This window comes from Lingula anatina, chromosome 1, assembly GCF_051362555.1.
Source record: "Lingula anatina isolate TDL-2025a chromosome 1, LinAna3.0, whole genome shotgun sequence".
NCBI classification, from domain to species: domain Eukaryota; kingdom Metazoa; phylum Brachiopoda; class Lingulata; order Lingulida; family Lingulidae; genus Lingula; species Lingula anatina.
In genome coordinates, this window is record NC_141767.1 from 19397347 (window position 1) to 19419140 (window position 21794).

The 21794-nt window shown below is 33.9% G+C and overlaps 3 protein-coding genes across 4 annotated transcripts in view; 1 reads left to right on the forward strand and 2 right to left on the reverse strand.

Moving 5' to 3' along the window:
* The window catches only part of LOC106173650 (uncharacterized), a 28144-nt gene extending 15961 nt beyond the window's left edge, over positions 1 to 12183 (forward strand). The window contains exons 10-12 of the mRNA XM_087001389.1: positions 9961 to 10057; positions 10440 to 10541; positions 10947 to 12183. Coding sequence (XP_086857515.1) covers positions 9961 to 10057; positions 10440 to 10541; positions 10947 to 11006 — 259 coding nt within the window. The 3' untranslated portion in view covers positions 11007 to 12183. The remainder of the gene's footprint in view (positions 1 to 9960; positions 10058 to 10439; positions 10542 to 10946) is intronic.
* Positions 6085 to 8751, reverse strand: LOC106170872 (E3 ubiquitin-protein ligase TRIM56-like). The gene has a single exon (XM_013550870.3). The coding sequence runs from the start codon at positions 8432 to 8434 to the stop codon at positions 6461 to 6463; it is 1974 nt and encodes a 657-aa protein (XP_013406324.2). The 5' UTR covers positions 8435 to 8751; the 3' UTR covers positions 6085 to 6460.
* Positions 12184 to 12292: 109 nt separating the features above from the next.
* Positions 12293 to 21643, reverse strand: LOC106170771 (transforming growth factor-beta-induced protein ig-h3). 2 transcript variants are annotated; one of them, XM_087001385.1, is made up of 14 exons: positions 21095 to 21643; positions 19847 to 19942; positions 18832 to 18954; positions 18307 to 18401; positions 17223 to 17389; positions 15831 to 16016; positions 15388 to 15538; positions 15097 to 15234; positions 14683 to 14898; positions 14227 to 14363; positions 13772 to 13954; positions 13165 to 13407; positions 12744 to 12822; positions 12293 to 12533 (listed from the first exon to the last, which is right to left on the reverse strand). In XM_087001385.1, exons 1-14 carry the CDS (start codon positions 21394 to 21396, stop codon positions 12310 to 12312), a joined length of 2340 nt encoding a protein of 779 aa, XP_086857511.1. In that variant the 5' UTR covers positions 21397 to 21643; the 3' UTR covers positions 12293 to 12309. The 2 variants fall into 2 exon arrangements, with proteins under 2 accessions (XP_086857511.1, XP_086857510.1); XM_087001384.1 differs by having other exon boundaries at positions 15831 to 16019; positions 21095 to 21642.
* Positions 21644 to 21794: the final 151 nt, after the last annotated feature.

The following is a 21794-nucleotide window of genomic DNA, read 5'->3' on the forward strand; positions in this document are numbered from 1 at the left end:
TATGAAACACTGTAAACACAATATAAGAACAAGGCAGCAAAGCTGTCAAATGTACAGACAAAAAGAAGGAAAAAACAAAATAGGGTACAGTCAATTCTGATGCAAAAGTACATTATGTTAAACTGCAAATTCAACATCAAATTTTAATTATGCTCAACAGGTAATTCCAATGTAAGTAAAATGTGTAACAAGCATAAGGCTTCAGCCCCTTAGGAGTTCAAGTTCACACTCTGAAAATGTATAACTTCCAGAAAAAGAAGTCAATTAGACTGCTTTTCCAACTCAGGCTGCATTTTAGTCCTGTATTTCTTTTTTGAAAGTTTGGCAATCATAAGTAACATGGTTTTCCCATAATGGTTTTCATGGCAGCAGCACCCAAAATTGTGTGTTCTTCTATTCTGATGCAATATTACATAATGGTTAACAGCATAATGACAATCAATTTTTAATAATAAAATAAAGGTATCATGGATTTTCAGAAAATGTGACTAGCATGGGTCTTCAAGCCTGTGGAACTTCAAAGTCACACCTTGAAAATGCCAATATGTGAAAATTAAACTTTCACAAAAAAACTGTTTAACCGGCAGAAAGAATTACCAAACAGATTGCATTGCCTACTGAAGCTGTATTTTTAAAAGTCCCATGTTTCTTTCTGTAATTTTGAGAACAGTAAATGACATGGTTTTCCTTAAATGGTCATCATGGGAACAGTGCCCAAAATAGGTTTATTTTCAAATTTTGATGCAATATTACATAATGTTTAACAGCATAATGATCATCAATTTTTAATAATATCATGTATATTCAGAAAATGTGACTAGCAAAGGTCTTCATGCCCATGGAACTTCAAAGTGACACCTTGAATATGCCAAAATGTAAACTAGACAGCACTGTGCTGAAATGGGTTTATTTCCATTTTTAACACTTTTTTAATATAAGATGAAATAAACAGTTTACTGCCATTTTTATATGATCAACTAAGAAAATTGATGAGATGGGACAAATATCAATAGAACTGTGTCAAATGTCCAATTTCCTCCATTCTGACATTCTGAACATAGTAAATGATTGAATCTGACTGATATGAGTTTATTTCCATTTTTGACACTTTATTACACGATACACGATAACAAGTTTACCATAATTTCTACATAATCAACTAACAACATTGTAAACATGCAGGAAATGTCAAACAAACACTTTTATGAGTCTTATTTATTAAATAATAAGACTGTTAACATGCCTAAGAATTGAATTTGAGGAAATGTGAAAAAACAGCATGACTTCTAAAACAATGGCCCGATTATACTAATTTTCAAACTCAACCTGCATTTTAGTAAGATTGACCACTCCTGTGAGTTTAATGACAATTGGCCTATCTGTTTTTCTTATATTGTGTTTACAGTGTTGCATATATGCTAAAAAAAGAAAAAACAGCATAACTACTAAAATAGTGGCCCGATCATGCCGATTTTCGAACTTGACCTGCGTTTTAGTAAGATTGATTACTTCTGTGAGTTTCATGACAACAGGCCTATCGGTTTTCCTTAAAATGTGTTAAGAGGGTTGCATATATGCTGAAAAGTGAAAAAACAGCAAAAATTCTACAATAATGGCCCGATCATGCTGATTTTCGAACTTGACCTGCGTTTTATGAATATTCATCAGCTCTGTAAATATAAAGCCAAAAAGTAAAACTGCCCTCCACTTATCGTGTTAACAAGGAAAGTGCACGGCGCCGGCATCGGCATCGGCGACGACGGCGACGACAGACGCAGGTGATGGCAATATGTACAGACACATCTGTGTCTGTACATAAAAACAGATAGACCAATTGTCATTAAACTCACAGGAGTGGTCAATCTTACTAAAATGCAGGTTGAGTTTGAAAATGAGTATAATCGGGCCATTGTTTTAGAAGTCATGCTGTTTTTTCACATTTCCTCAAATTCAATTTTTAGGCATGTTAACAGTCTTATTATTTAATTAATAAGACACATAAAAGTGTTTGTTTGACATTTCCTGCATCTTTACAACATTGTTAGTTGATTATGTAGAAATGATGGTAAACTTGTTATCGTGTATTGTGTAATAAAGTGTCAAAAATGGAAAAAAACTCATATCAGTCAGATTCAATCATTTACTATGTTCAGAATGTCAGAATGGAGGAAATTGGACATTTGACACAGTTCTATTGATATTTGTCCCATCTCATCAATTTTCTTAGTTGATCATATAAAAATGGCAGTAAACTGTTTATTTCATCTTATATTAAAAAGTGTTAAAAATGGAAATAAACCCATTTCAGAACAGTGCTGTCTAGTTTACATTTTGGCATATTCAAGGTGTCACTTTGAAGTTCCATGGGCATGAAGACCTTTGCTAGTCACATTTTCTGAAAATCCATGATACCTTTATTTTATTATTAAAAATTGATTGTCATTATGCTGTTAACCATTATGTAATATTGCATCAGAATAGAAGAACACACAATTTTGGGTGCTGCTGCCATGAAAACCATTATGGGAAAACCATGTTACTTATGATTGCCAAACTTTCAAAAAAGAAATACAGGACTAAAATGCAGCCTGAGTTGGAAAAGCAGTCTAATTGACTTCTTTTTCTGGAAGTTATACATTTTCAAAGTGTGAACTTGAACTCCTATGGGGCTGAAGCCTTATGCTTGTAACACATTTTACTTACATTGGAATTACCTGTTGAGCATAATTAAAATTTGATGTTGAATTTGCAGTTTAACATACGTATATAACAATAACCCAGCGGGCAAATCAACATTGAATCAATGTTGAATCAACGTTGATGGTCAACGTTGAAACTATGTTGATATGACGTTGACTATGAAAGTTGACTCAACTTTGAACCATCAAGGTTGAATCAACCTTGAGGTATCAATGTTGAATCAACGTTGACAGTCAATGTTGAAACTATGTTGATATGACGTTGACTATGAAAGTTGAATCAACGTTGAACCATCAAGGTTGAATCAACCTTGAGGTATCAAAGTTGAATCAAAGTTGATGGTCAACATTGAAACTTTGTTGATATGACGTTGACTATGAAAGTTGAATCAACGTTGAACCATCAAGGTTGAATCAACCTTGAACCATCAAGGTTGAAACAACCGTGAGGTATCAATGTTGAATCAACCTTGAACCATCAAGGTTGAAACAACCGTGAGGTATCAATGTTGAATCAACATTGATACCTCAATGTTGAATCAATGTTGAAATAAAGTTGAATTTGAAAATTGAATTAACGTTGATATATCAATTAGGCTATCAGGATATTTGATTGAAATTTGGTTGATGGCTGAAGGTGTTCTCCAAGATATCAAGCATTTCTTGAAATAAAAAGACTCAGATCTGAAAAGGGGGGGGGGAAATTAGGAAAATTACCTACAAAAAAGGTAATTTCGGAAGAAAAGGGGGGGGGGTCCAGACCCCGGGACCGGCCCCTGTATCCACCTATGGGTCGTCAGATTCTTTTCAAACTTTCCAGTTTGATGCTCAGTGTCACGGACCAAAACAGCCCGAACATAAAAAAACACAAACAACAACTAACTTAACTATGAATATAATATATTACAAACAATGGACATACACTACATAAACTAACTACATGTAATACTATCATGTTGCATAAACTTTAACATTTGTCAAATACAGTTAAATTCTAACAGATTCGTAGACAGTTAAGTTTTGAAGACGCAATGTCACAGTTTTACGAGTCCTTTTCTGTTAAACGTTCCTCCTGATAGTGTGGGGTTTTGAAGACGCAATGACACCGTTTTCCATGTCCTTATCTGTTGAACGATCCTCCTGATAGTGCTGGGTTTTGAAGACGCAATGTCACCGTTTTCCATGTCCTTATCTGTTGAACGATCCTCCTGATAGTGTGGCCTCACAAAGTACTGTTAATAAAGTACAGTTTTTGTACTGTAAAAGTGTTACACACTGTCCACACTCACGTGTTGCATCAGTTCATGTTATCCGGAGTCTCGCACTTAATAACAGTCCCGCACTTCATTTACATTATACAAGTATGCTGGCACATACGGTAATTACTCATAAAAATTAAACAACAAATTAGCTTTACTAAAATAATTATAACGTCACATCAGGTAGTTAAGATAATTTTAAGAATACAAAAACAAAGGGTCACCAGTCTAGTTTTTTTCTCAAAGCTAACTTAAATTTCCAGAAAAACAGGCATTTTTCGCTTTTTCAAGCTTTTTCTTCAACTTTTAGTAAAATTTTGTCAATTTGCCATAAAGTAAGGCTGGTGACCCTGTTTTTTTCTTTTTCTTAAAGATATATCCCGTGGAAAGTTTTTTAAAAAACTGACGATCGCTTTTTTCACAAAATTAATTTTAATGAAAAAGGGGTAAAACAAGCATTTTATGAGGGGTAATTACCCCTATGCATACCGCTCTAGTGAGATAATCATTTAAAACTATTATCAAGGTTATGATTAAAGGGATAATAACTCTTCATAAGAGATCTATATTTCATAGTAAAGACATTGTGAATAACTCATAGAAATATATTCTGTTTTACCACAAAAACGGCAGTTATAGCTATTATTCTGATATCTGAGCTTGTCTTTAGACAACGTGACCTCCATTGATGACTATACTCTGTTAAAATCACTTAAGAGATTTTAACAAAAAACTAAACTTTTTAGAAAAAAAACAGGGACTAACTTTGAATGTAAAAATGGATTCATTAACCATTGGTAAGTATGAGAAAATTGTTGTTTACTCCAGGAAAATTCATTTTTTGGCCGAAACGAAGAGTTATTATCACTTTAAGGTTATAAAGTTAAGGTTGGCCCACTGTTGAGATCCAGTTGATATGTCAACATTGACAAAGGGTTTACAAACACAGGTTGATTCAATGTTGAAATCCTGTTGATCTATCAACATTGAAAACTGATTGACAAAGAAAGGTAAAATCAATGTTGAGACCCTGTTGATCTATCAACATTGACAATTGGTTGACAAGAAAAGGTTGATTCAATGTTGAAATCCTGTTGATCTATCAACATTGAAAATTGATTGACAAAGAAAGGTTAAATCAATGTTGAGACCCTGTTGATCTATCAACATTGACAATTGGTTGACAAGAAAAGGTTGATTCAATGTTGAGATCTTGTTGATCTATCAATATTGATGGATCAACATCATCTCAACCTATCCTCAATGTTGAATCAACGTTGAGTGCCCGCTGGGAATATAAGATTCATGAGATATATTCATCTTTTTGTTAAAAATGCATTTATATCCACAATGTGTGCCATTCTGGGCTGTTCGTTATCTGACGCACTGTACAAAATCTTGCAATCTTACGTCTGCGGACTGCACTAGCATTTGGCACCAAATGTTATTTTGGTCTCGAATGAACGCGAGAATCCGCGTGACACCCAAACGTCATTGGCAACGAATGCCTTGACGACTGGGAAGAAAGGCATCGAAAGCCCTACTGACAAGCACAGATTTTAGTTTTAATACAATAACGGCCGTTTTAGTGGTAAAATGCAATAGAATATATTTCCATACATTGTTTGCAATGTATTTCTTGCGGATTTTTGAATCTCAAAGGAAGAGTTATTATTGCTTTAATTTAATGAGATAACATGAAACACACATGCTGAGATTTCCCTGTAAACTCCCATCAATTTAGCTCTCTGCCAGATACAGTTTGTGCAATTCTAAATTAACAGTGTCACATAATAAGGAATTGGTGATAATTATGCAGGTAAATGTTGTTTAATATTGCAAATAAATTTACGAAAGAAGAAAATTTATATAATGCCAACATTAATGCTATACATGAATAGCAGTGCCTTATTATCCTCAAACTCAGTGGGGTTATTCATATCATGTTAATACAGCTGGATTTTCAAAATGTGACTTTTAACTCCCATCTACATGTACCTGAAGTTCTGTACATTTTCTGTATTTTTTATTCTTACGGACATGCTCTGAATGCATCAAATGGGATATGCTAACATATCATCTTAATGATTTCAGAGCAAATAAAGCTAGTTTATGAAACAAAAAAATTATATAGCTTATATTTATTAATAAGAAAAGAAAAAATATGCACCAACAAGGCATTTAATTTTTACTACCAAACTTAACTCATCAGTCATACCTATCATTTTCACTTCTGCATATTCTGAGTATTTCATCATTTTAAGCTGAAAAAAAAAATAGTTTTTATATAACAGATTTCTTTTTCTTGTACTTCATACATTACAAAATGTCCTTCTGTATTTTCTCATTGGGGATAAAATAGTTAAATTTTTTTATCACCAAACTTTGGCATGAATTGATTATAAATAGGTTTATGAAATGTAATTCAGCCATAAAATCACTGCTATAGAAAATAAAATACACCAGAAAACCAAACCACAGGTTGTTCAGTTTCTGGGCATTTTAAAGCATGTCATTTTCCAAGTATTGGAATACTTTCGCTTTCCCACCAAGTTTAGTCCCATTCGGTAGAGTTACGACCAGATCCCCATCCTGGTTGATGGTACATCCCCATGGTTCATATAGTCCATCAGTTTTGGTTGCTATATACTGGATGAACTTCCCATCTGGGGATACGAGGTGTATGCAGTAGTTATCATGATCTGTAACCAGTATGTTGTCATATTCGTCAACACAAACACCAAAGGGTCGACCTAACTGATTATCAGGTCCTGTGTACTGATAAAGTTGGTCACCAGATGGGGTTAGGATGTGAAGTTTGTTTGGTGATGTATCACTGACAACAAGGCACCCATTGCTCATAAATGCCATTTCACATGGCGCATTGAACAACTGTTTCCCATCTTTGTCCTTTATCACATCAGTTAAAGTTATTTTCCCTTTAATATCAATACTGAACACACTCACAGACTTTACTCTACCCTGTGCCACAGCAATCTTAGTGCAGTTGTTATTGAGAGCCACACCCCATGGGTTGTTGATATCTACAGTTTGCTGTACTTTCCACTGTGGTGACACTATGAACACTTTGTTATTGTCTTTATCAGATAGAACCATCCTTCCATCAGGGAAGTGACAGATCTCTATTGGACTTTTCAGCTGCGTGTCTGAGACACTGTTGATCTTCTTCTTAAATGTACCATCTGAACTAAAAAGCTTGACCTCATTATCTATGAGATGTGTAGTAACATACTCCCTGTTTGGACTTGCTGAAATGTCCATTGGTGTAATGCCAGTGTCAAACTCCAGCTTAGATTCAGCCTTTGGTTTGATCTTGGGCAAAGCTGGTTGTCTAGATACCTGCACATTCCCCAGACCAGCCCCACTGGATATCTCTTGGTCCACTTCTGTGTTGGTGGAAAATGTGAGATTTACTTCATCAGGCATTTCTTCCACAGCTGAAGTGGACTGTAGCTCATCTAGTCTCTGTCCAAGTTGGTGTTGTAACATGAGGGCATCTATGGGGGCACCATGCTGAAGGATGTTTTTTACTACATCTGTTGTGGTCTTGATGGAGGAGCAAATGGCACTGCAGTTCTTGTGGGAAATTTGCAAATTATTTCTGTGAGTGCTCATGGTTTGATGAAGCTCCTGTAGTAATCTCTTCTCTCGTTGCTCTATCAGTTGACGTAGGTGAGCTGCACGAGCTTTTATCTGCTGCTGAACACAGCTTTCATTTTCTTGTAGTTTTGCCAAAGTTTTATCTATTTTAGCTAACTTTCTTTCACCAGTTGCAAGTTTTCTCTGTATGCCAAGAGATTTGGTCTGAAGTTTTGGTTTTACAATTTCTGCAGCTTTTTCAAGGGAGATAAGTTTGTGGCCATCATGGTGTAGATCTCTGCAGTCACGACAAATGGGGACATTGCAGTCTGAACAAAAGTATCTTATCCTCTCATCTTTGTGCTCTGGGCAGAAAATCTTTTGCTGCTCTTGGATCTCTTTTTGGTACTCTTTGCTCTGCATCTGTTGGAAAGTGAACACTTTATGGTCTTTTGTGAACTTGGTACCACAGTGTAATGGGGAACACTTCTCACATAGGTAGTCATGGCAGGTGATACATTTTGAAGTAGCTACTGTTTTAGTGTTAAAAGACAAGGCACAAAAGCTACATTTTTGCTTATGTGGTGACTGAAGTACAGTATCCTGCAAGCTTTCAATGAAGAAATTATGAGAGAAGCCCTCAAGTCCATCTTTAGGAACTTCAGTTTCTTTCTGACATGCATGACATTGGAATTTACTTCCTGGTGTTAAGTCAGGAATATAGTCCTTCAGACAACCCTTACAAAATGTATGCCTACATGGTAAATCTGTCGGATCTTTGTACTCCTCAAGGCATAATGGACAGGTGACAAAATGTTCAGCTATTTTGACCTGTAGGCTTTCTTTGACATCTCTGCTTACATGAGCTGTAGCCATCTTGGGGGCGTGGAGTGAACTGTTCTACTGGTATGAAGAGCAGTTATCTTGTCTTATCAATAAACCAGTTGCAGGGAATGAACAATGAATCTATGTGTTGGACAGATTTATAATTGTTGTCTTATCAGTGACCCAGTTGGCATACTTTTAAGGCCACAACAGTATGTTTTATATTTCACTGTGTTTTATGATTCAAGCATATAATTAGGGTTTTGTGGGTTTTTAATTACCTAATATTTTTTCAGTACTTAATATATTTAGAGGGAGAGTTAGAGTGTTATCAAATAAATACAACTCGTGATATGATAAAAATAAGCCTTTTTAGGACAAAAGATATTTTTTTATGATATTTCTGTATTTATATAATGAACAGGTTAAGGGCACTGTTTAAGAAGAGTGTGTTTGTATGTATGTGCTTGTGTGATTTGTACACGATTTACGTCACATGCAGGAGAATAAGTATTATTTGTTATTATCTTTCTCTCTTAAGGTAAAAGTTAAATATATGTTTACGTTATGTCTAGGCAGGTTTACAAGTCTTGGTTGTCCAATAATTTTCATGTTCAGACAATGTTTCTTCACATTTTTAGCCACAACATTTGTCTGTGGTCACTGCCGCTCACTTTTCACTGCGAATGGAATAAATGAAAATGAAACTTAGAGGCTTTATATTCTCGAACCAGTCGCATTGATTCATAGCACAGATTAAGTACAAATTGTATTTGAACATTTTTCTGGAAGTTATTTATTTATATGTATATATAAAATAAGACCATATATGTGTGTGTGTGTATATATATATATATATATATATATATATATATATATATATATATATATATATATATGGTCTTTTTTATTTATTCTTTTTCTTAAATGACATTTTCACTCCAGTACTTGTGACTGAAAAGTTAATACAGCTAGATTGAATAGCAGCTTTCTTGGAATATTTTTGTTATATTTTCTTTTTTCATTTTTCATTTTTCAAACATTTTCAAGATGTGAATTTTCACTCCCATCCACCTGAAGCTCTGTACAAGTAACTTTTTCTGTATTTCCGTATAAACAAAAATAGTAATGGTGTTTATGCTGTTAAGCATTATGTATTATTATTTTGTGTACTGTTACCATTTTTCACATATTGGAATTTTCATTATGAACTCTCATGGTCCTGAAACTAAATTCTTATTGCCCATGTTACCTGTAAGACTTGATTAAAATTTGGCATTGATTGTGCTGTTATAAGCATTCTTTATTATTGTATCAAAATTGACAAAATGACCTATTTTGTGCATCTTTGTTTTCTGCTTTTTGTCTGTACATTTGACAGCTTTGCTGCCTTGTTCAGTATGTAAATCATCTACATATAGTTATAATTGTTCATATGAATTGAAAGATGGCCAGCTTACAATATTTATTTTTCATCTTTATTTGAAATTGAAAGTAGTAAGAAATATATTTAGTATGTCCTGTTTTCTTAAAAGTTTATCACATGTTCATATTTGCTGAATTGCTTTTTTATGCAGGTACTTAGACAAAGTGAGCTCAGAGGAGAGCAAGAACTTTGATGGTCATTATTTCAGGGAGTCTTTAGCTAGTCCACAACCAAAACCTTGGGATCAGGTGTGTATTTAATTTTCACAAAAAAAAAAACACATCTTTGCCTTCTTTATCACCAGGCTATTTTCCAGTGCTTAACTTGAGGTGCTGTTTTTTCCCCTAAAGCATTTTTTTTTCAATTTATATTTAAAGCAAAGTGAAGCTCATTCACTACGAACATTTAAAAAAAAACTACACATTTAGAACATCAGAATATTAGTGGTTACATTAACAGAAAACATCAATCTTTCTTACTATGATTATTTATCAAACACAAACCAAAATACTTTCATGCCATTAGCTTTCAAGCAAACTTGGACATAGGTCTTCATCAGACTTCATATACGATCAAACTACAAAGTTAGTGAACAATTTTGCTCATCAGTCTTTCTTTTTTTTTTTAAAGGATTGGGCCAGGCAGAGGAGAGATACAGACTTGTACCCAATTCCACCATTGCAGCCAGCAAGAGAAAAACCTAACTATGCAGGGATCACTAATCCAGATGAGGTAGGTACAGGGTATAGTTGTTACATTTTCTGATCTAAGTTGTATTCACACAAGGACTCACTTAGACTAGAAATAAACTAATATTGTTGTCATGAGATGACTGTAATAATTGATATTCAGTGCTCTAAGACATGCTTGGTTTCCTTCAAGGCTTTTTAATCTAGCCACCAGGTGAGTTCTATTGGTACAGGAAATTTTTGGTCACATTTTTTCCTGTTTTGAACATAGAATTAAGAAGATTTTTAAAATTAATATTATCACTCACATGTTTTGAGCAAGTCATCTATAAACTCGTCTGTTATCTTTTCCAAGTTTGGCTGAAAAGATTCTGTTTTGAGTGATTGTTTGTTTTATGTCAGTTTATCTTTTCAAACATCTTTATTTTCATCTTTTTTTTTACATCAGATCCTTAGATTGGCAACCACAGAGCTTTCAAAACAACAGGCCAAGTTGAACCAATTTTAGTCAGCTTTAACGGGTATACATGGGTTCAAAATGATGTCACTCTTTCCCATGGCTGCACAACTTGTCTCCAGTGACAAGGATTTCTTTACAAATAGAGGAAAAAATGGACCATAAAATCTATATCAGTGAATGACAGATATATTGGCAAGTGATGCATTCGAGAGGGCTAGAAAAGCTCCTTACAATTTAAGCCTTCAAAAGTTATTCTTCTTTGTACTACCAGTTTTATTAGAAAGATGCAAATTAGAAGTCAAATTGCATGCTCCATGGAAAGCTGGGAAAAGATTGTTAATGGGACTTAAGTAGCCAGACAATCTCTGTGTCTGTCTAGTAGTGATGTCAGCTAGTGTAATCATTCTGTGTATACGGAAGGTATTTGTGCCAAAAATCATTGATAGTCTGTGATAAACTAAATTGAAGCATAAGATATGCTTCAGTATTCAACATATCTTTTTTAAACAAACTTTTGATAATGGTTTAAGAATTAAACAATTATCAGTGTCATTGATAGTTCAGTTCTGTAACTTTAAATTTGACAGTTGGTTGTGATTTAATATATATATATATATATGTTGAGTTAGGAAAAATATTTGTAAAGACTAATTTCTGTAAAAATGAGTGTAATTTTTCTATAATTTGTGAAAACATCTTTTATTTTTATTTTAATGTAAATAATGATGAAAGGCAATTAAGTTTCCATATTGCTATAAATTTTAAAAATTGCTTTATTTGCTACAGTTAATTGATAATAATACATATATATGAATATTGTTACTATTATATATTGAATTTGTAGCACCTTTCAATAAAAGTAAGACCTGCTCACTAAAAAGAAACTGCCCTTTTCACCTATTACTGTACCAGGTCCATTTCATGTAGCTTTCAATGTTTGCTTCACTTCACTTTTCACCTTTGTGTTCCTTGTATGGAATTTAAACATTGGTGTAAAATCTGTTTCAACAGTCTGGTCTCTCTGCATAGTCTTAAGGTGAAGTTTTTAAGTTTAAAAACTTAGTTTCAAGATGAGATAAACTAAGTATGTGGCTGATTGTCTACAATTCCTTTACAATATTCTGATGCTTCTATTCAATATCATATCATTAGAAGCTGGAATGATGAAGGAATTTACATGCTAGCTAGAATAAATGAATTGGCCAGTAAATGATTCTCCTGAATACATTTAGTTTTTCATGGTGTCATTTTACTTTATCTCATAACATGTCCTGTAATTGTTCTTTATGTAGTTGCAGCGTGTGTCCTTCTCAAGCTGTTATAAATCATTTGGACACCAGCCATATTTTTCCTATTTTTTCCCAAGCCAACCAGAACTCCTTTTGGTGAGCACACGGTCAATAGTATGAATCACCCCATTGGTTGCTGACTGATCACATGATGTGATGTAAGAATCCTCCACAACTGGTGTGCCGTTGCGATTACGATTTAAGTTAAGGGAGGAGCCACCCAGTGTCTCCACCTGCTGGCGAAGAAAGAAACTCCTTTTGTAGATGCCAGCACAACACAGAACCTCTGGAATGATTGAAATAATGTATAAGTACCATATAGTTATAAAAATGGTGATATCACTATTATGTTAAACACTTCTTGTTCTGCTTTAAAAATAAGAATTTACAGACTATGTACATTTCAGTAAAATTTCCGAAATAACACTCTTTTTAAATGGGGCAATGTTTGGAATATCCTATCTATTTACAATTATAACCCTTGTCATCTATATACCTGGCAAAACATGGCGCTGAATAAGAGCTTTCAGTTCCTCAGGGTCCTCCAGCAAGTCTCCGTCAACATATCGCAAAGCCTGGAATTTGTTTGGTTTAATTATTTTTACATTTACTTGATGCAAAACTATATTATAATGCATGCCCTTACGAAAATGTCCTATAGGATCCTATAGGATCCTATAGGAAATTGGCCCAATTTCCTATAGGATCCTATAGGACTTTTTCGTTAGGGTGTATCTGCACTAATAGTACTGGATAATGCACAAAACACTGGCAGCCAGAGTTACAGTCATCAGATATGCTAACGAGTATCTAAAAATCAATGATCACAAAAAAAAAAAAAAAAAAAATGAAAGGGAAAATGATTAAAAAAACAGAATCTGCAAAATTACTAAAAACATCCAAGAAAAACATATTACCTGATTGGTTGGGGCAAAGATGGTCAGCTGACCTCTTCTCAAAGTATCCTCTAAACCAGCTCTAGTGATCAGCTGCACCAGGCGACTGTATTGGGCATCTTTTTGGAGGAAGGAGAACATATCCTCTTTGGGAGGTGTCATTACCTGGTCAAGCAAGTGGACGACACCATTGCAAGCAGAGAGGTCAGTCTTTGCAATGGGTGCACACTGGGCTGTCTTTGTGTAGGCCCCTCCAAATGGAAACTATGGTGAAAATTAAAAGTCTAAGTGCTTAATGGTATATTTACATATTGTTAAAATTATTATGCAGACTACAGATGCAATTTTACTACAACAATTCTTAAGCATTATAATGATATCAAAAACATTTAACAGTCCTAATCAAGGTACAGTTTTAGTAGTGGAAAATCTGTTTTCTTTTCCAAACGTTACTCAGAGTAATAAAAAACTCTTATATCTCAACAAAAAACTTTCTCTTAAATCTAATCTAAAGACATAAAACACTTCATATGCTTATTATAATTCACAATCTATTCAGTGTTTTTTTTTTTTTTTTACAGTGTGCATTTAAATAGAAGACAATTTTAGCCCCCAGAATAAAACTCACCGCAGCATACTCTCCAATCTGTATGGTGCTGGGCACTTCTGGAGTGTGGTCAACGGTGGTAACATTCTGGCCACCTCTCAGGTCAGCACAACCCAAGCGAGGTGTGACCACATGGTATCTCAGCAGCTGCCTCAAGGCAGACCTGTCACGCTGCAGGTTTTCTTTGACATCTCTGGGAAGTTTCTGGAAATTCAATTTGTGCATGTATTCATGATAGACTTTAAAATTTAATAACATTTTGTGCATATTTGTGTCTTTAGCGTAATCTACAATTTGCCCTATATGATTTAGAATTTGACATTATTTCAGACCAAGGAGTTATCTGTTATAACTCCTTGTTCAGACACAGAACACTATGGTATAATTTTTAATGAAAAATTCCAAATGCTAAATACTGTGTGCAATTATTGAGAATTTAGATCATAATTCATAATTGACACATTTGAAGTTATTACCTGAATAGCTTCATCAGTTGGAGCAAAGAGGGTGAAATTGGTCAGCCTCTCCAAATCTGCTGCAAGGCCTGCACTTTCAACCAGTTGTTTTAGTTGTGAAGCACCTTGCTTCTCTAACACATCTAGCACACTCAAGCCTAATCAAAGAAAATTGTGTTACTTATCCTCCAGCAGGCCAGGTCTGCAGATTAATTTTGTGCACTTTTCAGTCGTGCGAGAATTCCAGAAAATTGTTTCAGGAACTAGACTGACATATCTAGTGAAAAATCAATCTGGTAGAGGGCAGTTTTTACTAATCCTTGTGAAATTGAGTTTTCAAGAAATAGAAAGAGATTTAGTCTTTATGAAAATAATAAATAAATTAATCAATTTAACATTTAAAAGATAAATATATATTAGAATTTCATAGTGAAATGTTCATTTTTGTATTTTAGTAAGCTAATTAACCAAACATACCAGAGTCTGGCACAATTACAGCATCAATGATATGCACCACTCCATTACTCCCCATGATGTCAGTGGCCACCACTTGAGCTGTGCCATCCACAAACACCTTGCCATTCTCATCTCGAGTGATGTTGACAAAGTCATCCATTATATTACGTGTTTTGATCTTCCCCTGCATTATGCCAGAGCAGATGACATTGGACAGGACATGGTGCTTCAGGACATCTTTTTTTAAAGAAAAAAAACTTGTGAATAATTTGTGTATTCTAAAGCTTTTCTGTCACTCTAGACGCATCTTATTTTACAACATCCCATAATAATATGGTTCTTTATAAAATTAACTTAGACACATGTACATAAAAAGTGTGTGAAATATTAAAGAAAAATTCAAAATTTGAGAGTCATTTTATAATATCTTCTTACTTTTCAAACAGTTCTCCCCTTTCATGAGTTTCTCTCTGGCTGAAGGGGGCAGCTTGGCAAAGGCGGCATTGGTTGGTGCAAATAGGGTAAACTGACCAGGAGTCTTCAAAGTGGACACCAGACCAGCACTGCCAAGGACTGAAAGACACAATTCATTCCTAAAGTTATGGATGTCAATATAACTTTAAGTTCAGAGTTAACTTCAAATAACATCAAATAAATTTGCAGTAGATTACCCAAAATTCAGCAAAATATATACATGTACAAAAAATTGTCCTTCTTATATTGTACCTGTCTTGAGTGAGCTAAGTTCTGGGTTCTTGCTAACAATATCCATAACAGTATCTGTGGCTGGCTTCAGGACCCTGTCCACTTTGTGAATGACCCCATTGATGGCTTGGTGGTCAGATGACAGCACCTTGGCACAGTTGATGGTGGTTAACTGGAAAGAAGTAAATAATGGATTGTATAAAGCTTGCAGTAAATTGTGAAATTTAATATTATTGCATAAAGCACACAAAAAAGTTAAAATTGAAATGAGTTGTTATTTGACTGGTTAAGTGTACGTGTACAAAAAACTTATAAAATGGAATTGTAAATGAAAACTTTTATGTAAATCTTTATGATAATGTATTTGTAAGGTTTAAAGATGAAAGAAGTCATAATTGATTGTCTAAAATTAAGAAAATAGTATTGGTTTTATCAGAATTAACTGGGATGTGTCCTCATCTTACCCTGCGTGGCACATCATAAAGGTTGGTCCTTAACTTGACAGGTGGCAGCACTGTACTGATAAGGTTCTCATCAGTGAAGTTGCTTGATTTCAGGAAGCCAGGCACCACATGGCCCTCAAGTACTGCCCGCAGGTCACTGGCCATCTCTGCAAGGGTCCCGTCCACTAATATAACACCAGGGAGAAGCTTCTGAAACATGCAACCTTTTACTTTTATATCTTACTATAGTTTTTCTTTAAATTTGATAGAGTGTGCGTTGCTTAAATTTGATTAAATTTTGAAACTTTTCCAATAACAACTTTTATTTCTAGGACTGTGAGAAAGTATATATATTTGTATTAGGAGCTGCAATGGTTTGTTTCTGATAAGCCAATTCAAAAGTTAGCATGTTATTTCCTTAAACCTCTTTTACTTACATAAGGTTCCTAATATTGCAAGCAGTGTTGGATTTTGGACAAATGACTCATGGTTGTTTCATAAGATGTTTTTAAGCTAGGATGTTATTCAAGAAGAAAGGATTGGATGGCAGCCATTAAGTCACTGCAACCTTTTGCATGTAGAAAGGTCCAGATGTCTGAAAACTATGGGCCTTTTTATTGCAAGACAAGGTTTATAAAGAACACATGCCGGAATGAAACCAAAAAAAAAATTGCTTTTTTCCACTTAAAAACATCTGACAAACATTTCTCTTGCCAAATACACCCAATAAATCTTCATCTATAAAAAACTGTTAGATAATCTAAAACAGCATCTTTAAGAGTCAATTCTCTATTAGAATTAATTTTTCTAACCAAAAGTAAAACTGTATCAGTGAAAAGGGTGAAGTACCAAATGCAGTATCTACACAGCCATCTTTCTCTCATAAAAAAACATCTGATCAAGGAGTTACAACAGTTGTAACTCCTTGATCTGATACAGCATTTGACGCACTTTAGTTCCTGTTGATTATAATATGAAATCAACTTAAGCAAAAAAACATGAGCCTAGTAAGCATTAATTTTAAAATGGTTTTGTTTATAAAACTTAAAAGAACCCAAAGTTAATTTCAAAAATTTAGCCAAGATAGTATCCAAATAGTATTTATGCTAGAAAGCAAACCAATTTACAGTGAAGATTATTATTGACTTAACCAGGGGGCCAACAGTGATACAGGAAACACTATTAAGCTTTTCTTACATTACGTTATTATTATTAATATTTAATTATTCTTCTTCTTCTTCTTCTTCTTCTTCTTATTATTATTAATTATTTATTTTTTGCATTTTGCATGCATGCAAATATGTTAAATGAAAGTAAGAGAATGTCCTTCCTAGATTCCTCCTCCCCCCGCCCCAAATTTTCGGAGGAAGTATAAATCCTTAGTGTGTCAGTGGATACAGTAAGTATAATTACCTGTGAGTCTTTCTCCAGGTATGCCTTGATAGCCTCATTGGTTGGTACAAACAATGTTAGATTTTCAACTTTCAAGGTATCTGTTAGACCAACACTGTCCACAGCCCTTAAGAACTCATCTGAGTCCAGATCTCTGGCAGTCTCCACCAAGTTCTTCAGTACTAATTCTATTATAAAAAAAGGTCTCAGAGTGACAAAATGTAGTTTTTCTTGAAATAAAAAAAAAAACTAGTCTAAAATGGAACTTATATATTCTATAGAGAATGTTAGAACATTTCATTTTTTAAAGTGAAATATTCAAATGTAAATGGCCATTTAAAAAAAATTGATATGATGTTCATCCCAATTAAATACATTTAACTAATAGAACTAGCATTTCTAAGTCAGGCACTGATCTTCTGAAAACACTCAAAACTTTTTTATACATTCGTTCTTCTCTTTTTCAAGAAATCTTTAGGCCTTCTTTTTTTAACCATGTACTTAAAAGCACAGTCAGTTGTGTTAAAACTCTCCACAGGAAACAGAATGAAGTATTTATAAACTGTTGTTTTTTTTATTCAAATGTGAAAGGGATGTAGTGACAATCCCATGTGGCAGAAAGTAAACTTTCAGATAAAAAAGAGAAACTTTTCTTGACAGAATTTGAGGGGGGGGGGGGGGGGGGGGGGGGGGGGGGGTCAACCACCCAGATATTATTTTTTTCTGCACTGAAATGGCAGATGCACTGGTTGTTTGGCAGCACTTGCTCTACTCCCCCTTGAACTCACAATTTACAGACACACTGAATTTTTTCTCAAATTGCTTAATATTATTTAATTTTTTCTCAAATTGCTTAATAATATGGAAAGAAGTCTCTCTCTTCCTTTTTGTGCAATGAAAATAAAATACTACGAATGAACAGGAATTAATACAAAAAGATCAAACTGGTTATTATTTAATTCATTTTTTTGTTGTTTGTTTGTTCTGAGCCATAAGTACTGGTAAATGTCACATAAGACAACAGTTTAAAAGAGAAAAAATCTAGCATCATATAGGTTCCTAATAATACATAATGATATTGCTAACATCAAGAACTTATACATACTCTTAGTGCATCCAGATGCCCCTGCTGGTTTTTCAAAACCATGGCAACATTCATAGGTAACAACAAATGACCTCTTGATACCGTAGACTGTGACGCTGTGAAATGCAATTTCATAGACGGTAATGCTTGAATTGAAGCCAGATCAGTTTGCTGGAGTTAATTTATAGTTTTGAAGACAAGATAGCAGAATACAGTTCTTCCTGTGCTTTTATTACCCTCTGATATCAGGGGTCTCTAAAATAGTATACAGAATTTAAGTATGCCATGCAATTATTTTGTAATAGACTACTGTAACCCAGTGGTCAGAGTGCATGCTTTAATACTCACCAAAAGATGCATACTATTTTAATATTTAAAAACAGAAAGTAAAAGAGTGAGAGGCCAAGAAAAAAAAGAAGGCATGAGAAAGAATCAAAATCAATAAATGAATGCACGATTGAATCATGAACAAATAAATAGTTTTAATGACAAATAAAACAAATAAAAAATATGTTAAGAAACTATAAGTGAACAAGTTTTTCTTACTCTGTAGTGCACTTGTATGATGTTTCTGTTTCGTCACAGTAGGAGTTGGCAAACACTCTGTGGTGAGTCACAATACCTGGAACAGTCTCGTTCCTCTCTTCCCTTGTCACACACACATTAGGTCTAAAAAATTGCAATGGTTAAGATTACTAGAAGCAGAGAACTTGAATACTGGACTTAAATCTTTTTGTGTTGGTGTTTTTATTTCAAAGAAGCAAAGGGAAAACAACTCAACACTTTTATTTGTTTGCCTCTGAAAATCATTTATATCAACTAGAGGACTTTGTTTTGGTTTATTTTCTTATATATCAAAATGTTTAATATTTGGATAATTTTTTCACATGATATACAATAGGCTTATTGTCTTATAACTGAAATTTGATAAGGACCCATTGAAGTTTCATTAGATAACTGCCCCTATACCCAAGTGTGTGTTCTTAGCTTTGATATTACCCATGTTCGCATGTGTATACACTATGATAAACAAAGTGTGAAGACATACCCCAACACTTAAAAATTTGCAATTCTTAAATTTGTTGAACTCCTATATTAAAATAACAACTAATATCATCTAACTAACTCGCAATTGTTTTTTTTTTTTTTTAAGCTCCTAATAGAAAAACTCCAAAAATAGCCAATTGTGTAATTACTTAAGTTTCCCACTAATGTGCTGTGAATAAAGCACAAGATATTCTCAAACATACGGATGTTATTTGTTCACAAACTTCTTTCAAACTAATTTTGGACACAATTTTCTTTCTTTTTTATTGTGTAGAGCGGTTTTGTATTCATATGTCAGTGACAAACCAATTCAATAAGGAATAATACATATACATTACAAAACATATTATGAAATCTTTTATATTACTTATATTAGCGTTTTTTTTTTATTCTACATTCTATTGTATAATATACAATAAGTTGACCATATTACAAGTACTGCAGTTAAAGAAAGTATTTCAGATGCAAAATCCTCTAATTTAAAAAAAAGTTCAAAACATATCCTTAAACTCACCCTTTCCACCAGGGTTTTGGTGGACCACTAAATATTCTTCTAAAGATATTTGGCCATTTCCCTTCATGTTGTGAAAAAATACTATCCCATCCCAGGCTGAAAAGGAAGAAAAAGAAAATATACCAGTACAAAGCTGCTTTAACACTCTACCAAATTTAATCAAATCAAGACTAAATATTCAATTTCTGCAAAAAAGTAAAATGTATAAAATAAAATAAAGGTTTAACACAATCAAATTCTGATTCTACCAAATTAAATCAAATCAACATTGACTATTAAGGAACAGTAAGACACAACTATTTTGAAAACTTGCATTGGAATATTACATAAGGTTTTGAAACATCATGGTCATTTGCAACTGCAATTACATAGCTTCTAAATGAAGGTTACAATAAGCAACTAAATGTTGTCAATGGATAGCCAATGCATATTCCTGCAGTTTGCCACATTGCCACAACATTTACTGAAATAGCATAATTAACATAGGCATTCTTTTGAGAAACTTTACAGGGTTGAAAAAACAAAAACAGCACAAGCCATTATCAATTTAGAAAGCAACGATCAAAGTGGCGCAGTGTTTAAGAGTGCTGAAACATTTACCAGTATTGTAAAGTGCTTATGATCACATATTCCAATTAAGTCTGTCTGTTTTCTCAATCACAAGAACATATTCCATGAAAACACTTTTGGTATGTTTATACCAACCTACCATATAGTGGACAGCACGTGACTGAACGTTTGTTTTGTGGCCAACTGAGAAATGTATGTGGAGCTCATGCTTACAGGATATTCTTCCATTTTTTTTAAATTAAATTAAATTTAATTTTTGAACAACATATTGGCAAACATATGTTGATTAAATTAACTTATGAAAGTTAAAAAAGTTTTGGCAAGAAGTCTTATTAAAGCCAATTGGTTCATAATGTATGATACTTGCAAACTTCAGAGATTGACAAAGAGCAAATTTAGTTAAGGCTATATACATCTACACAAGTCACATGTACACAAATCAAGATGTAATGAAAATCACCATTCCACAAATTCAAATTGTATATATATTCACTTTCTGAAGTAGATATCAACTTTCATGTCACCACATGATTGAAATCAATTTGAAAAACAATTAAATCAGGCACAAAATTATTTTATTAATATTAAATTGTGGGAATGACTTCAATGAAAAGTCATTCCCACAATTTAATGACATATCCAAAAATTTCCAAAAAAATCAAAAGACAATATACTCACTTAAGTCCACCAACTTTAATGTTGAAGTTCACATCTGGTTCTGAAGTAGAAGGCAGCGGTTCTATTGTAGGTATAAAAAGTTCTGGTGCAAGTTCATCCTCGTCCAACTCTCCTGGCTGTTCCCCTCTGTTCCCTCTGTTTCCTCGTTCACGATCACGGCGCTCAGAGTTGCGGATCCATTTCATCCAGTTATCTGGATCCCAGCCTCCATCATCACTGTGAAATGAGCCTCGTGGCCGAAATCCGCAGTTAACTCCCACCAAAATAACTAGAATTAACACAGACAAGATGCTGGTATTCATAGTAGGTGCAAAAGCTTGGAGTTGTACAACTGTCCCAAGTCTAACACTTTAGAACTATTGCCCGAAAAGAAAAAGCTTAAAATTAATGATGTTTAATAAAGTGTCCAAGTGGTGTCTTTGTTTTGCCCTTGTCTCAAACAAAACAGAATGGCTTGAATGATTTCTGCACAAAGCACACAGTGTGAACCCTTCTGATAAGACAAGAGGCAAGTTGGCAGCAAACAACTTCTGTTTCCCAGCTTAAATACTGTCTACACACACTGAGGAAGTGTCAGCTGACTCTCACACTGTACATGGCAGGTATCATTTTGCATCAAATCCCTTATGGGGGTGTCCATGTGTGCCAACCATCAAAAATTTCTTTTTCAGCTTAAAATCTGTCCAAACATTTTCATAAT